Raw genomic sequence first — 17,713 nt, 5'->3', positions numbered from 1 at the left:
GCAGTTATGAAAAAAGAAATAGCCGCTTGTGGCATCCAATTTTTTTTGAAAAGTAAGAGCATATAATTTAGTAATGTCATGTAGTTTATCCCTAATAAAAATATATAACTATGGAAATATGAGCTCATAAATTTTTCTTACAAGTTACAACGTTAGAAAAAAAAATGAATGAATTTCTACAATCTAATTTTAAACATAGGCTTATTATATTAATCAATTAAAAAGAACCAGTTATATGACATACTATATGCTTAGTTAAACTATTAGGATTACAAATTCATTTTTGATAGCTTTTTATTTCGTCGTTAAGGCTTTCTCATCTTTTGATTCTATGGTAACACAATAACAAATTTTTCTTTCAACATCTTTTCACCAAATTGATTCTATCAAATTAAAACTAGTTTTTTATTTACTATCTCTATTTACTTTATTTTTAAAAAAATAATTGAAGTTATCAAATTATATTATGTTAATGTTTAAAAACTAATATTTTGTTTCAGTTTGTCTCTTTATTTATTTTTGTTATATGACACTGTGGTTAATTTTTACAAACGTTTTTATTTTGTATAATTTAAATGGAGACATTTTATTTTTGTTCGCTTCTTATAATTATTGACCTTCGCACGGCTCTGGATGCATCTAATTCCTGCTGTAACTTGTTACCTCTCCATGCAGAAGTGGAAGCCCTTATCTGGACAATGAGATGTATGATTGATGCGGATAAGGAGAAAGTAGTTTTTCTCACAGACTGTTCTGATTTGGTGAAGATGGTGTTCACCTTCCGAGTGGCCTGCTTTCAAGACATATCTAGACGCGATTAAAGAAGATAAGGATGAATTCCTCTCATTCTCTGTTGTTCAGATTCCCAGATTACAAAATAATAGAGCGGACAAGCTGACGCGTAGAGCTAGAGTGGAGTCGCTTCCAATTATCTATGTGAACAATTTCCCAACTAATTGGCTCGTTTGAACTAATTTTGTACTCTGCTGACAAAAAAAAAAAAAAAAAAAAACTCAACAAAGACGACGTCACTACAAGAACGTTGTAATCGATCCTCATAGATTATTCGGAAAATATTAACACGTAAACATGAATAGACATGATTAACATTTAAATGTTTTCTCCGGTGAAACATCATCATTTCGATTCTCTTCCTCACTTATTTAAAATCATTTCGGTTCTTAATTTCTTATACCAATCAACCACATTGGATATTCATGAATGATATAAATGAGCTAATGGGTTTTACTGCCTCCTACTCAAAATCGAAATGATGCCATCTTGTAAACCAGTGTAGTACAACGTGGGGAAAATAGCACAATGATAATTCATTTTTAAGGTAGTAAATTCTCATTTAGAGTAAAAAACACAAAATATTTGTTTTCTTAGGTAGCGAATTTCTTTTACTTTCTTTTCGATAATTAAAAGTCAAATTAGAATTTCTTTATTAAGCTGAAATAGCACAATCGTCAATACTTTTTGTATGTCTTTATAGTTTTTTTATATATTAAAAATGACAACACTAGACCAAGCGTTATTATTATTATTGTTATGTAGATCCGGCGGGTAAATGACAAATCACATCTTGGCAATCCTTTACATAAACGTTCTCATTAGAACAATGAAAGCTACATCTCTGACAAATGAAATATCTTTAAAGAGTTGTGGATTAGCCTTGACAACAGTTGACAGCTCATCTCTGCATGTACCCGCCATTGTCATCGTACAGCCAACATTATAGTATAAGGTAAGATAGTCTTTGTTCGCCAAAGATGTGAGAGCGGTATCAAAGCAACCAATAGCAAGGTCAGAAGTTTCTGAGCATACATGATAGGAACCCTTAGAACTGCGATCGGTTGTGCTGTTTTCAAGTGATTGGAATTGCTTCATCATATCTGAAAACTTTTGAGAATCATACTTAATCAAAAATTTGGCGAGGTCAGAATGATTCCGCGTTGCAATTCCAGGGATTGATTCCAGGACTTCAAAGCAAACTAATTCATTGATATCTCTATCTTTTTGTGTGCAGATATCGCTAATTTCATCTTTCGTAACCTTCGTACTAAATCTTGCATATGATGAGACAACAAAAAGAAGTAAAACAATTATAGGAACCAACAAAAAGTTGTTTTTGACGTATGCAACCATTTTTAATTTTCCAAATCTTAGAGGAGATTATATAGGGTGAAAGCATATCTTTCAATTTAAATGCTAACATATTTTGTTTATTTTTTGCTCTAAATATTAACAGATTATGTACCATGAATAAAGGATTTTGATTTAAACGAGCAATATATCAAAGTGTCAAACAGATTATGTACCATGAATAAAGGATTTTGATTTAAACGAGCAATATATCAAAGTGTCAAACGTTCAAAGCATTCAATGTTTTTCTTTTTCGTAGTTTAGACATCTACTTCGAAACTTGCTCATTTCATTGATGTACCAATATATATAAATAACTCAAATTTGTTTTAAAATCCACAAAATTCTCAATTTAGGTAGTAAATTCTATTTCTCAACACTAAATAAGACAAATATCTAATTTGAGTTATTTATATATATACTATATATATATATTGTAAAATTTTATAAGATTTTGAAAGATTTTTTTATAAGGCTTTACAGATACTTTAAAACGTTTTACAAAGTTTTTGAAAAGTATTTATACAATATTTTTAGGATATTTTTAGAAAAATTATTAGAAATACTTTTTTTTTGTAGATTAGAATAATAATCAAAAATTTCGGCTCAGCCCCGGAAAGCGTTGGCAACAACATAAAGAACTTTTTTAAAAATACCTCTTTTTGCCATTTTCAGTTTTGCACTCTTTTAATTTTTAATGATTATTTTACCTGTTTTTGTGACATATTGAAATCTTTTTCGGCAATAAAAAATATATATTGAAGTCAACAAAATGAAAATTTGAATCTTTCCGCTAAACAATAACTTACGACATAAAATTTCTCGCTAAAATATTTTTACCAGGATCGTGATCCTGAAATTTTAAAAATTTACAATAAAAAAGATTACAAGGGATTTAAAAAGATTTTACAAGGATTTTCTAAGGTTTCAAAAAGATTTACAATGATTTTTATAGGGTTTCAAAAGATTTACAATGGTTCATTTCGATTCTCTTACAATCTTACTCACTTGTTTAACATCATTTCGATTCTCTTACTCAATTATTTAACATCATTTCGGTTCTCTTCGTTTCACTTTTAGACGTGAACTAATTTAGTTCAACTAACTGAAGTTTACAAATCAAGGACGACTTTGTACGTATGATATACGAACGAAAGGGTTTTTAGTTACTATCTCATATATAGTAAACTAAAAAGCATTATTATTAATTATTATAATAATTATAGATATGGGTAATGATAACTAACATCTTGGTAATCCTTTACATAGAAATCGTTCTCGAATCAGCAAAACAATGAAAGATATATCTCTGACAAATGAAATATCTTTAAAGAGTTGTGGATTAGCCTTGACGACAGTTGACAGCTCATCTCTACATGTAGCCGCCATGTCCACCGTACAACCGACGTTATCGTAGAATCTAAGATAGTCTTTGTCCGCCAAAGATCTGAGAGCTGTATCAAAACAACCAATAGCAAGGTCAAAAGTTCCTGAGCATACCTTATAGGAGCCCTTAGAACTGCGATCAGTTGTGCTATTTTCGAGTGACTGGAATTGCTTCATCATATATGAGATTTTTCGAGAATCATAATTAATCAAATATTTGGCGAGGTCAGAATAATCCAGTGTTGCAATTTCAGGGATTGATTCCAGGACTTCAAAGCAAACTGATTCATTAAAATCTCTATCCTTTTGTTTGCAGATGTCGATGATTTCACTTTTTGTAACCTTCGTACTAAATTTTGCATGTGATGAGATAACAAAAAAAAGTAAAACAACTATAGGAACCAAGAAAAAGTTGTTTTTGAAGTATGCAACCATTTTTTATTTTCGAAATCCTAGAGAACTTTTGTGAGATTATTATATTTTTGGGGAAATCGTGAGATTATGTATAGGGTGAAAGCATATCTTCCAATTTAAATGGTAACGGATTTTGTTTACTTTTTGCTGTAAATGTCAACATATTATGTACCATAAAAAATGATTTGAATTGAAAGGAGCAATATTATATCAAAGTTTTAAGTGAAAACTAGGATTTAACCCGCGGTGTACCGCGGGACAATATTTTTAATTTTAAAAATTTTAAATTTATATTTTATTTATTTATTATTTGATTATTGTTTTATTAATTTTAAAAATATAAAATTTTATAGGTATTTAATATAAGTATTCAAAGTCTAGGAATTTTGTAGTGTTTTCAAGGTTTTAACCTGTGTGGTATATATATAGTCTAGTATTACATATTTACATTTATCTCATGGTACACATCTAAAAGTGGTTTAAAAAAAAAACAATTTCACTTAATTCCCTATATGAGATTAATGTCAACCCGTCTCACCAAAATCAAAATAAATTTTTTGCGTAAAAAAAAATAATCAAAATAAGTTTATTTTATCAAGTTTAATTATGTTAATTGTTTTACCAAATTAGTATATTTTTATAGTTTATAATTTTTCCATGTCAATATATATAGTTTATGATAATTAATAGAATTTTAATTCTTTTGATAATTCCTCAAAAGATAAAAAATAAATCAAATTATATGGGGGTTTTTAACATATTTATTGTGACATTTTATAATTAGATTTTCGGTTTAGGAAATTTATTAATGTTAATATAATTATGGATATTGTAAACTTTTGTTATGAAAAATCTGTTGTATATCATTTAAATTTGAGAGATTTTAGTATCTATAAAAATAGTTTTGGAGATTTAATGGGTTAAAACTTTAATGGGTAGAGTTGTTTTTGGAAAAATCGGAATGTATAGATGTTGTTAAGATTTTATGACAATAAATGTAACAAATATTGGTCAATTTAAGAAAGTTTAGTATTTGAGTTTTTCTGCAATGTTATTTATGGAATTGTTTTAGGGGTTAATGTTATAAAAAAAAATTAAATAAGTAAAACTTAAAGGGCATAAACCAAAATGTATTTCAAAATTGTTAATATAGATTATAACTTTTTCAAATATGGCAACAACGTATTCTGAAATCTTTTTATTGAATTATTTGAATAACCAAATAAAGTTTGGCTCAAAACCATACTTTTATGTTAAATCAAATAACCTTAGATGATAAACTTGGAAAGTTTGAGAAATAACCAAACTTCATTGTTTTCAATATTGGCCTACAATTTAAGACATAGTTTTTTTTTACTCGGCCTTCTGCGATATTAATTAATTCACATCATCCTTCTTCTCGCCATTTTTGATTTAGGAGCTTCAAAGTTTAAAAAGCAGTTGTCAATCCCATTTCTTCTTAATTTTTCTCCAAGTGCGTTGGTTGAATACACAAAAAGTTAAACATCACAAGGCATAATTTAACTTTACTTTTAAATTAAGTAAATTTATCTTACTTTTCATCATTTTTTGGGCGAATTACTCAAATGTTACTCATTTTAGGTAATATTACCAGAATCTACAAAAAACTTTTTTATTATTAGAATGTTTCGGGTATTTTCAAAATACCCAGCTTGCCCCTGTTTTATGTTACCGGAAAAAACGTTATTACAAAAATGTCATTGCCACGTCAGACGCCACGTCAGAAATCGCTGACGTGTACCATAACTCAGCCGTAACGCGATACAGAGTATGTTGCGGCTGAATTATAGGTATGTTGCGGCTGAGTTACTCAAAAAAACATTTGAGTAAGAGCGGATGGCTGACTTATGAAAATCTGGCTGAGTTACGCTTATAAGTCAGCCAAGAGTTATGGCTGACTTATTAAATTTGGCTGAGTTATGCGCATAACTCAGCTGTAGTAATGGCTGAGTTTTCACCTGATGCTTGAGTTGTCAAGATTTTGGCTGAGTTATCGCTACGACACGGTTGAGTTGTCAAAATTTTGACTGAGTTATCACAACGACACGGCTGAGTTGCCATTTTCCGACTGGCTGAGTTATGAAAAATGGCTGACTTATGAGATGTAGTTACGGCTGAGTTATGGTAAAAAACTATAACTCAGCCGTAATAGGCTGACTTATCGACAAGTCAGCCGTTTGACGGCTGACTTATTGGCAAAAGATTAATTACTAGAATGTTTTTCAGTTACGGCTGACTTATCAAACAATACGGCTGAGTTACATATTTTCAGTTCATGAAGCGGCTGAGTTTGGCAGCAATTTTTTTTGCTTTTTAATTACTGTAATGTTTTTCGTGTTGTGGCTGAGTTTTAGTTAGGCTGAGTTATGGTATTGTTTCATGGATGATTTGCCACGTCGGATGCAGCATCCATGTCAGCATTCCATGTCATCATCTTTTTTCTCCGGAAATAAGAAACGTCGTTCGACTCTGGTTCTTCAACTGGTTTAATAAGTGAACTATTTACCTTCTTATTCACCTTGTTCTTCTACTTTATCACATTTTTGAATAAAATTTAGGTCTATGTCTATTTTCATTTCAAATAATAATAAAAAATAATAATTTAGGAGAAATAAAATAACTAATTAAAAAAATTATTAAATAAAATAAAAACAGTAAAAATAATTTTCTTGATATATGAATTAAAACAATTTTTTTCTGTATTATATAACTGAATTTTCGTTTTTTTTAATTAAAAAAAAAATAGATAACTCAACTTACCACATCTTTAACTCATGAAAGTTTCCATGATGTTGAATAATCTTTTGAGTTAACAATTTTACAAAGGATATACCTCAAAGTTGTACATCAACCATAACACATGATTATTCAAAATCAACTTCAAAAAAATTAGTTTTGTTAGTGATTGGTAACATTTTTGAATAAAATTTAGGTCTATGTCTATTTTCATTTCAAATAATAATAAAAAATAATAATTTAGGAGAAATAAAATAACTAATTAAAAAATTTATTAAATATAAGAAAAACAATAAAAAAAAATTTTCTTGATATATGAATTAAAGAAAAACGAAAAAATAATTTTTTTGTATTATATAACTGAATTTTCGTTTTTTTTAATTAAAAAAAAATAGATAACTCAACTTACCACATCTTTAACTCATGAAAATTTCCATGATGTTGAATAATCTTTTGAGTTAACAATTTTACAAAGGATATACCTCAAAGTTGTACATCAACCATAACACATGATTATTCAAAAACAACTTCAAAAAAATTAGTTTTGTTAGTGATTGGTAACATTTTTGAATAAAATTTAGGTCTATGTCTATTTTCATTTCAAATAATAATAAAAAATAATAATTTAGGAGAAATAAAATAACTAATTAAAAAAAGTTATTAAATAAAAGAAAAACAGTAAAAAAAAAATTTCTTGATATATGAATTAAATAAAAACGAAAAAATAATTTTTTTGTATTATATAACTGAATTCGTTTTTTTTAATTAAAAAAAAAATAGATAATTCAACTTACCACATCTTTAACTCATGAAAATTTCCATGATGTTGAATAATCTTTTGAGTTAACAATTTTACGAAGGATAATAATTAGTTAATTATTTGCAATAATATCTTGTGATAAAAATCTCACTTTATGAATTTATTATGCGTGTGGATTTGAGCAGGCACAGAATTAGTGATTTTTCGCGCTTCCTGAACAACACTTTTTGTAATATCGAGAGATGTTTTAATACTTATTAGGAATCTGACAGAACAAAAGACCCAGGAAAGAATAATACGTTTTCATATTATTGAGAAGACCCTAAACGATAACTCAGCCACAACTTTACCATAATTCAGCCAACCCTCAAATTAAAATGACTAAATAACCGACCAAACCGAACCGAACCGGAAACTATTTTTTCCATTATTTTCGGTTAGTTACGGTTATATTCGGCTTGCTATCAGTTATATTAAGTTAATCGACCTAATTTGGATAACATTTGGATTATTTATGGTTACATATTCATCTAACCGACCCATAACCGGAAATAACCGAAAAGTAATTTCAAAAAAATTTAAATTTTCAAATGGTTATCATATTAGTATATCCAAATTACCACCTTAAACCAAACACAATATAACCAAAACCAAACTGTTATATTAAAACTCATAATGTTGGAAATATGAACTCCAAACCTCAAACCCTAACCCTAACCCTAACCCTAACCCCTAAATGTCATGTTTTGAATGTTATACACATTTTGATCAAACTGTGTAAAAATCAATTTTTTTTCTATAATTATTACTTTTTATTGCTTATAATGATTGTAATATTCAGTTTTTCATTCTATATTTTAATTTTTGAGTTATAATAATTCTAATTTACAAATATTTCATAAGTCAGCCGTTTATGTCGATGACTCAGCCATATCAGTCAATTGTTTGAGAAATACTTTTATTAAAAAAAATTAAATTCAAATTCAAATTCAAATTCAAATTTTGATTTTTTTTTTAAATAAAAAATCGCTAAAATCTCATTTATTACGCATGTGGTTCTTAACAATAAACATAATTATTGTTTGCGTCTCCCCAACAACACTTTTTGTATTCTCGAGAAGGTATATAATAAATTAATATATCCGTTGCATAACTCAGCCATAACTTTACCATAACTCAGCCAACCCTCAAATTAGAATGACTAAATAACCGACCAAACCGAACCAAACCGAAAACTATTTTTTACATTATTTTCGATTAATTACGGTTATATTCGGCTTGCTATCGGTTATATTAAGTTAATCGACCTAATGTGGATAACATTTGGATTATTTATGGTTATATATTCATTTAACCGACCAATAACCGGAAATAACCAAAAAATAATTTCAAAAATTTTTAAATTTTCAAATGGTTCTCATATTAGTATATCCAAATTACCACCTTAAACCAAACATAATATAACCAAAACCAAACTGTTATATTAAAACTCATAATGTTGGAAATATGAACCCTAAACCTCAAACCCTAATCCTAACCCTAACCCTAACCCCTAAATGTCATGATTTGAATGTTTTACACAATTTAATCATACTGTGTAAAAATCAATCTTTGTCTATAATTATTACTTTTTATTGCTTATAATGATTGTAATATTCATTTTCTCATTCTATATTTTAAATTTGAGTTATAATAATTCTAATTTACAAATATTTCATAAGTCAGCCGTTTATTTCGATAACTCAGCCATATCAGTCAATTGTTTGAGAAATACTTTTATTTCTTTTATTCGCAATTCGAATTCAAATTTTTTAATTAATTTGAATAATATATTGTGAGAAAAGCTAACTTTATGTATTTATTATGTGTGAATCTAAGCAGACACAGAATTAGTGATTTTTCGCAATTACCTAACAACACTTTTTGTAATCTGACAGAACAAAAGACCCAGGAAGGAAAGAAGAATACGTACTAACATCTTATAACTCCGTAATTCATAACTCAGCCGTAACTTAACCGTAAATCAGCCATAACTTTGAAAGTACAATTCATCTCGAACTGAGCATAGTCACGAAGAGTGTAAACGTGATGGTATCTCTTGGGTCCTTACGCCAGTGTAGAGGATACAGACACCAGCTATATCTACCATAAACATGGCTGCACCCAAAACATGGCCTGCCGTGTAACACCAGAATTGTAACAAAATTGTATAAAAATGAAGAACCGAAAACATAAGTCTATAACTCTCTGAATCAGTACATAAACTGGTCATCACTCATAAAGACACACCATTTCCTCCGCAAGACAAGTACATAAACTGGCTCAATGTTTTGGGTTCAGCTCTCTCCTTCTTATCTGTACCTCGAACAAACAAGTCCAAATTCCTGAAGCCTGTAACGTTTAATGAAATGGTAACATAGGTAAGCTGGATTTGAAAAAAAAACAAGAAACAAGAACTACTTGAGTTATACAATCATTCAGCCATCTATGCTTAACAGTGTTTGTCCTCTATATATACGACAAAATAACACAAGTAATGAAGTTAATATCATAGCTCTTGTAATGAGAATCTAGAAACAGACAAAACAAATAAGGAAAACCAAAACCCATTTGAAACACATAAGGTTATTGCCTAGGTAATCCTTGACATTGTTTTGGTTTTGTCTTGCCAATGTCAAATCCATAAGTGGCAGCCAACATAGTAAATGATACGGAAAGCATAAATTAAATGACTAAAGCAAGTAACGCTTTAAGATAAGAAACATAGGTAAACTAACCATGCCCTTCATCTTAGAAGTAAAGTGTCCACCACATTGTTGCTTGAGCTTAGTAAGGATGCATCTCTCATGATTATCTTTAGCAGCACTATGATCCAACAAGAGTCTTTGGACTAGCTTCTTCCTGCAATCAACGTTGTTCTTCAAAGAATCTCCCTGAAAAATCAAGCAAGCTCGGGTAAGATTAGCAGCAGCACGCTTAAGACTTTTCTTCCTCAAAATGAAATTGGAACCTATGAATACACTCAACAACACAACTAATACCAAACCTATATCATTTCTGGATACAATTGTAGCACTATATTGATTCTATGTTTCTGACTCTCCCAAATTTATAAGCAAACAACAATACCCCTAAGTTTTTTAGCGAGATAGAACCAGAAATAGAAGAGATTGACACAAGTTGTGTCACACAACACTTCCAGTCTCAAATACTCTAAGCAACGATAAGAAACTTTGCACAAATAAAAACCCAATTCAAATTCTCCATCCATAAACTCTCGGTTACCTTATTTTGGAGTTTCTTCAGATCTGGAGACTTACTTACTTCTTGAATCGATCTTCATCAATTACTCAACCGATAAAACCCTAAAACAGAAAACAAACAAAAGTAATTAAACGCATCGAAGAAGAGAATCAAAGTAAAGGATAAGCAAATCTCACTTTTAGACTTAAATAAAGTAGAAGAATCGAGCGAGAGAGTATGCCTGCTTAGATCTAGAGAGAGGAAACAGAAGCTTACACCATATCGAATCTATGAGGGCATGACGAAATTAGAGATTTTTGATAGGAGGTAGACTCTCTTGTTTATTAGGAGGAGCAACGATAGCCATGAGAGGAGAATCAATAATCACATATTTTATAGATCCTTCTTAGATAAGTAGAATAAACTTGCCAAAATCATACTTTATAGATCCTTCTCAGCCTCTCAACGGCTTCGATTTTACCTGAACAGAGTCCAGTACGAAGCGAACATCGCCCGAAATCGGATTTAGGCTTATCCGGTTTGAAAGGGACGAGGAATCTGAGACACGATTTGATATCTCGAGATATGATCGGGTTAAGGGAGGACGCGGCATAGGATGGTCCGAGAACGGAGATAAGATCGTCGGTGGTGGCTTCGGGCAACGACGACGATAGAGAATGGGAACTAGGGTTTATGCAACGAAAGACGAGAGAGGTTTTTTTTTTCCGTTTTATGAACAGTGGAAACTGTTTAATTTCTCTATTTGACATAAAGAAGAAAAAATCAACTTCTGAAAAAAAACTGGTTAGTGACATAGAAAATTGAAAATGATGTGTATTTTAATTTGCTGATGTGTATTTTTTTTTTTATATTTTTTAGTTAAAATCGAAAATCTAAATTTAAGGGGTAAATTGTAATTATACCCAGAACACTAAACATTCTAGTAATTTTTAAAAGATTTATAGATATGAATAATAAACCAACTTTTGGATAACATTAGAGTAATTCTTTCTCATTTTTTTAGCTTTTTAGTAGGCTGGTTGTTTTCTTCAAGAGTCTCCATCTCCCAAATGTTAGAGACCACGTACATCTAGAAATGAAAACCAAAATAATTTACTCAATAGTTTAAATTTGCTCGTAATATATATTAACCACTCATGTGGTTTAAAAAAAGATATACTTACCAATGAAATATAGGGATTTAGATTACTACTCAGAATTTTCTGAAAAATCTTATTTCGGTAACCAAACAATATTAACACCCTATTATAGTAATAATAAAAAATAGGGAAAATTACTAGTTTGACCCAAATTAAGCAGTTAATTGCTAGATTAGCTCCTAAAATTTGAGGGTCAGTTGGGTTAGTTTCATACCGAAAATATCCTTTTTTTACTTTGTTAGGAAAAAAGTCAATATTACCCTTAGTTAAAAATTTATGCAATTTTGTTTTTTTTTCTTATAAAAGTCTGCCATACAAGTAATGGCAGATTAATTTGTAAGTGGCAGATTTATTGTCGATGACAGTTTTTTTTTGGCAGACTTATTTTAGATGGCAGATTAATTTGCAGACTTTGACAGCAGATTTGTTTTCTATGGCAGATTTATTTGAAGTGTGTATCGACAGGTTTTTTGTGAACAACAGATTTTCTTAACGCGACAGACTTATTTATAAAGTCATGACAGATTTTCATTGTTTTAGTCAAATTTCTAGGAATTTTGTGGCAGATTTTTTATGATTGTTGTAATAGTTTTATTTTTCACTTAAAAAATCTGTCACATTGCAACAGATTTATAAACGTAAAAATAATTGCTAGTTTGACATCTAGTGATGACAGATTTTTTTTAAGTTATGACTGATTTTTGGATTGAAGGAAAAATCTGTTGTTTGATAACAGATTTTCGAAAGTCTTTTTAAAATTGTTATATTGACCCACATGCACAATATACGTTATGGCCACTACAGGAAATGTGGGTATGAATAGCGGCCGTTAAACGCTATGAGTTTACAATTATAGCGTTTCCTAAAACGCTCTGAGATCGCCCGTTATAGTAGGTCGGACACTTTTAATAGCGGATTGCCGGTTTGCTATAGTTAACTATACAACGATAGCGTTGTCTTCTGAGCAATTGTTAATATTTATAATAACATGATACAAATGCTATTAAAACTCATTAATTTGATTTTACCTATAGCAAAGATAGCAAATGTTTCGTGTTATTAGTTTGTTTTTAAATTATTCAAAATTTATTTATTAAAATGAATTACGAATTATTTATTTTTTAAATTATTCAAATATTTGTAAAATAAACCAATTAAAATTAATACAAAATATATAAATATATTTAAATGTTCAGAAAACCATAACAAATTTCATTGTTTACAAAAACCACAAACACCTATCAATCTACCACTAACAAGCCTTCACAATCATCCCTAACATAAACACTATCATCATCACAAGCTTCATCATCCAAATCATCGACTTCTTGGACAGGCAAAGGTGCAACACCTAAATCCTCTTCTGTTTCCAACTCATGATAGCCTCTTGGTGGTGCTCTCATAACAACATACCAATTTGAATTATCATCTTCCATAGAATAGAAAACCTGTTTTGCTTGAGAAGGTAGAATGAATGGATCTTTCAAATAGGCTGTTTGGTTCAAATGAAGGTTGACAAGAGTGAAACCATCTTCCTCCTTCACACCATTCCCTGTGTTGGCCCAATTGCATCTAAACAGCGGCACTTTGAACATGTGATAGTCCATAAGTAAAATCTCTTTTATCACTCCATAATATGTAAGCATATCAGCCACTTGCCTCATATCTCGAGCACTTGATCTACACATGCTAAATGCTTCATAAGTTACTCCACTGTTTTGTGTCTTCCGCTTAACCACATCTGTGTGAAACCGTTGCCCATTAACGATAAATCCTTTATGTGCTAAAGCAACATTTCTTGGTCCAAATGCCAACCACCTTATCTCCTTAGAATGACTATTTGTTGAGTCTGAATGAACCTGCCACAGTAAAATTCCAACCTTGATCATCAAGTTGAAGTACTGAAATGATAATCACGAAGACCAGTCATCAAGATACAACCTAAGCTAACCCGTCACTATGCAAAACGTGATCATGAAACTAACAATCTGTGGCAAGAAAACTAGTCATCCAGCTATAAGATAAGCTAACCATTCATCAAGCTACAAGATAAGCAAACAATCTGGTCCAAGAAGACCAGCCATCAAGCTACAAGATAAGCTAACAAGTCATCAAGCAAAACATTATCATGAACATAACAAGCTAACCAATCAATTTAACAAGCTGTATAACAAATAATCAAGAAGACAAGTTGCATCTGGAAACCTTTATTTTAAGCCATTGTGCAAACTGCTCAGTATGTTTTTTCCATAACAAAGTTTCATTTTTAGCACATCGAGCATCATTAGCTTGTAATTCTTCCAAATGCATCCTGATTTTACGTTAAACAACAGTTTTGAGAATGAAATTATAATAATAATTAGTAGATGAAACATAATGGGTTAGCTCTTACTCAATATAAGGATCCAAAGATGCCATGTTCATTAGCACATAGCGATGTGCAGTGTCTCTATCTTTATCTGATAGGGTAACTTCTATACCCTTATGCAGAGGTCGACCTTCAACCATGCTTCTATCAGTCTCAATATCTTCATTGCGATTAACAGTTTCTTGAACTGGTACTGATTCTTTAAGGAACTCTAAACAAAATGCAACACATTCTCCAGCTAAATACCCCTCCGCCATACATGCTTCTGGCCTTGCATGATTCTTAACAAAACCCTTAAGTATTTTCATGTACCTATAACTCAGTCAAGAAATGAATATTAGTTGAACATAATTGCAGAAAATACATATATTTAAGCAAATGAGTACATCTAACCTTTCGAAGGGATACATCCAGCGGAAGTGTACTGGTCCTCCCAAACGTGCCTCTTTTGATAGATGAATTGGAAGGTGGAACATAATATCAAAAAGGGATGGAGGGAAGAAGCGCTCCAATTGACACATTGTTTCCACAAACTCTGTCTCCATTGTCATTAGTTTCTCCGGGTCGATGATGCGTTGACACAACCTGTTGAAGTAACTGCATAATCTATTAATGGCAATCCTAGGACCCTTATGTAACAACCCTCGTAATGCAGCTGGTAACAAGTTCTGTACTAGGACATGATGATCATGCGACTTTAAACTACCTATATTTGGAGGGTTAACTGAAACACTATTCGCAATATTACCACAATAACCATCAGGACCTCTAAACTTAGATAACCTTTGGCAGAAAATGGTCTTTTCTTTCTTGGATAACCAATAGGCTGCTGGAGGTAAGTATGTTTTCTTTCCCCTGACCTCTGTATGCAAGTGATTTCTGATTCCAATATCTTCTAAGTCTTTTCTTGCTTTCAAACCATCTTTGGACTTAGCACTTTGCATCAAGATAGACAATATAGCATCTGACACATTTTTTTCTACGTGCATAACATCAATATTATGACGAACAGGCAAATCCTAACACATTAAGGAATAAACTGTTAGGCTAGCTTATTCAAATCCAACAATAAGAGATTATAGTTCAATTACTTTACTTTACCTTCCAGTAATGTAGTTCAAAGAATATTGATCTCTTCTTCCACCGCCATAGATCATTTGATTCTTCACACTCTTCTTCTTGATCCACTTCATCATCTTCCAACTCAGTTCTTTTTCTTTTAATTTCCTTGTGTAGAGGTTTTCCAAAATCATTCCTAAAAGCCTGTAGTGTCTCATATATTTCAGCGCCGGTTTGTATCCTTTTGGCATTCCCTTCCTCAACAGTGTTGTCAAACCAAGCTTTTTTATATCTGTAACGATGGCCAGGCGGTAGTCTCTTTCTATTCCCCATATAGACAAACTTACGGCTAAACTTAAGCCATCTGGAAGGTGTATCTTTTCCACATACATTGCAGGCTTGTTTCCCCTTCACTTTACATCCAGACAATGTTCCTAAGGCTGGATAGTCACTGATACTCCAAAGCAGCATGGCTCTAAGCATGAAATTCTCCTTCGCAAATGAGTCATAGACTTCAATACCCTCAGCCCACAAATCTTTTAAATCGTCTATCAGTGGTGCCAAGTAAACATCTATGTTATTCCCAGGAGCTGTTGGACCAGGGATCAACAAAGTCAACATTATATTTTCAGCCTTCATACACATAGTCGGAGGCGTGTTATAGTTCACCAACAACACTGGCCATGTGCTGTGATTGGTGTTTTGCATACCGAAAGGGTTCACCCCATCTGTAGAAATTCCAATTCGAAGATTCCTTGGTTCAGCAGCAAAGTCTGGCCATGTAGCATTCACTTGTGCCCATGATATAGAATCAACGGGGTGTCGCATTGTACCATCTTCAGTGCCATTGGTATAGTGCCACCGCAAATCTTCAGCCATCTTTTTTGATCTAAACATCCTCCTAAATCTGTCCTTGATTGGAAAATATCTAAGGACCTTTGCTGGAATCCCAACCTTTATCTCATTACTGTGCTTATCCTTCTCCCATCTTGAAACTTTGCATCTTGGACAACTATCTAACTTCTCAAACTCCTTCCTATATAGTATGCAATCATTCTTGCAAGCATGAATATTTTCGTATCCTAAACCAAATATCTTCAGAAATTTTTTTATTGCAGCTAAACTCTTCGGAAGTACATTGTCTTCAGGTAGCATGTCCTGAATTAAATCCAACAGCTGATCAAAGTAGTTCTCTGACATACCACTCTTAACCTTGAATCTGTAAAGTCCCATAATTGCTGAAACCTTTGTGTATTTGATACAATCAGAGTACAATGGAGTTTCAGCTTCTCTTAACTTTTTCCTAAACTCAGATTCCTCTGCTGCTTCACCGTCGTTTGCCTCTAATGCTTCATCATCATTCCTCTGATTTGGTTCACCTTCACCCATAGAGAATGCTGTCTTAAACAAGTCAAATGCCTCTGTTTCATGTTGAGGACCACTGTCTTCCGTAGATGCTCTTTTTTCACCATCAATACTCCAACAAGAAGTTTTATACTTCTTATCCATACCCCTTATCACTAGATGCTCAACAATTTTATCTATAGACTGATGGCATACATTGCGGCAATCTCTACATGGGCATAGCATTTCAGACAGATTGCCCAATCTTCTTGCTGATGAATTGGCGAATTTCGTTGCTCCTTCTAAGTACTCGATGCTATTCCTACATCGAAAAGAATTTAGATTTTTTTGAAACGAAAATTGGAAAAGAATTTAGATTTTCATTTGGCAACGAAAAGAATTGAATTTACTGTATACCTTGGCAGCGAAATCCATGTCTTATCCATTTGGTCACGATGGAGATGGATCCGTTCTGAAACGATTTGGTGAACACAAAGGAAGAGTTGGGGAAGTTTTGGTAAACCCTAAAGATGAGTTGTGTTCTGTAAGCTTGCGATCTCAGAGGTTAGTCACCATTGGTTAAGAACAATAACGGCTCAGATCAAAGTTAGCTAGACAGATCAACGGTGTAGGTTATGCCAGGATTGCAATCTCGGAGGTTACTGCTTATTGGCTAAGAACAATTAACGGGCTAGATCAAAGTTAGCGAGACATATCAACGGTGTACATTAATCGCGTCTACAATAAGAAAGGACGGCTGAGATCATAGTCGGCGTTATCTAACGGTGTAAAATTCATCCTATAATCTGGGAGGTTACTTCTCATTGGTTAAGAGTTGTTTTTTTCATTTTAAATCCAAAATTTATCATATAAAATAAATTATTTTTTAAAAAATATATCAATATAAGTATTTCAATGTTTAGAATATTATTTCTTATAATTATAAATTTTATAATTAAGAACAATTAATATAAGTTAGTATTCCAACACTAAGTCTTAGTTTAGGGTTTAGGGTATAGGTTTAGGGTTAGGGTTTAGGGTTTAGACTTTGGAGTTTAGTGTTTATGTTTTATACTT

The 17,713-nt window shown here is 31.5% G+C and overlaps 3 protein-coding genes and 1 long non-coding RNA gene across 6 annotated transcripts; all 4 read right to left on the bottom strand.

Annotated features, from left to right (window-relative positions):
- Positions 1 to 1,515: 1,515 nt before the first annotated feature.
- Positions 1,516 to 2,148, bottom strand: LOC104752561 (pectinesterase inhibitor-like). The gene has a single exon (XM_010474736.2). The coding sequence runs from the start codon at positions 2,146 to 2,148 to the stop codon at positions 1,597 to 1,599; it is 552 nt and encodes a 183-aa protein (XP_010473038.1). The 3' UTR covers positions 1,516 to 1,596.
- Positions 2,149 to 3,290: 1,142 nt separating this feature from the next.
- Positions 3,291 to 3,993, bottom strand: LOC104752551 (pectinesterase inhibitor 1-like). Its single transcript, XM_010474724.3, has one exon. It carries the CDS (start codon positions 3,964 to 3,966, stop codon positions 3,388 to 3,390), a length of 579 nt encoding a protein of 192 aa, XP_010473026.1. The 5' UTR covers positions 3,967 to 3,993; the 3' UTR covers positions 3,291 to 3,387.
- Positions 3,994 to 9,417: 5,424 nt separating this feature from the next.
- On the bottom strand, positions 9,418 to 11,487 carry LOC147948890 (uncharacterized). Of its 3 annotated transcripts, none has more exons than XR_015580773.1 (4): positions 10,982 to 11,487; positions 10,748 to 10,827; positions 10,240 to 10,395; positions 9,418 to 9,853 (listed from the first exon to the last, which is right to left on the bottom strand). It is a non-coding gene; the product is annotated as an uncharacterized LOC147948890 (long non-coding RNA). The 3 variants fall into 3 exon arrangements; XR_015580775.1 differs by having other exon boundaries at positions 11,187 to 11,446; XR_015580774.1 differs by having other exon boundaries at positions 10,903 to 11,443.
- A 1,583-nt stretch (positions 11,488 to 13,070) lies between these two features.
- On the bottom strand, positions 13,071 to 17,082 carry LOC104768087 (uncharacterized). The gene is made up of 6 exons (XM_087485966.1): positions 17,054 to 17,082; positions 15,335 to 16,958; positions 14,627 to 15,252; positions 14,258 to 14,545; positions 14,071 to 14,176; positions 13,071 to 13,724 (listed from the first exon to the last, which is right to left on the bottom strand). Exons 1-6 carry the CDS (start codon positions 17,080 to 17,082, stop codon positions 13,107 to 13,109), a joined length of 3,291 nt encoding a protein of 1,096 aa, XP_087342092.1. The 3' UTR covers positions 13,071 to 13,106.
- Positions 17,083 to 17,713: the final 631 nt, after the last annotated feature.

Source organism: Camelina sativa, chromosome 2 (assembly GCF_030686135.1).
Source record: "Camelina sativa cultivar CO46 ecotype springtype chromosome 2, ASM3068613v1".
In the NCBI taxonomy this organism is placed as follows: Eukaryota; Viridiplantae; Streptophyta; class Magnoliopsida; order Brassicales; family Brassicaceae; genus Camelina; species Camelina sativa.
Note: the sequence above shows the minus strand (reverse complement) of the source record. Positions and strands in the feature narration are given on the sequence as shown.

Bases quoted from the DNA above. Each gene is read 5' to 3' on its own strand.
- LOC104752561 (XM_010474736.2), bottom strand. From the start codon at position 2,148: ATGGTTGCATACGTCAAAAACAACTTTTTGTTGGTTCCTATAATTGTT.
- LOC104752551 (XM_010474724.3), bottom strand. From the start codon at position 3,966: ATGGTTGCATACTTCAAAAACAACTTTTTCTTGGTTCCTATAGTTGTT.
- LOC104768087 (XM_087485966.1), bottom strand. From the start codon at position 17,082: ATGGATAAGACATGGATTTCGCTGCCAAG. The intron at 16,959-17,053 runs GTATACAGTAAA...TTTTCGATGTAG, and splicing joins ACATGGATTTCGCTGCCAAG to GAATAGCATCGAGTACTTAG. The intron at 14,546-14,626 runs GTTAGATGTACT...ACTGAGTTATAG, and splicing joins TGGATGTATCCCTTCGAAAG to GTACATGAAAATACTTAAGG.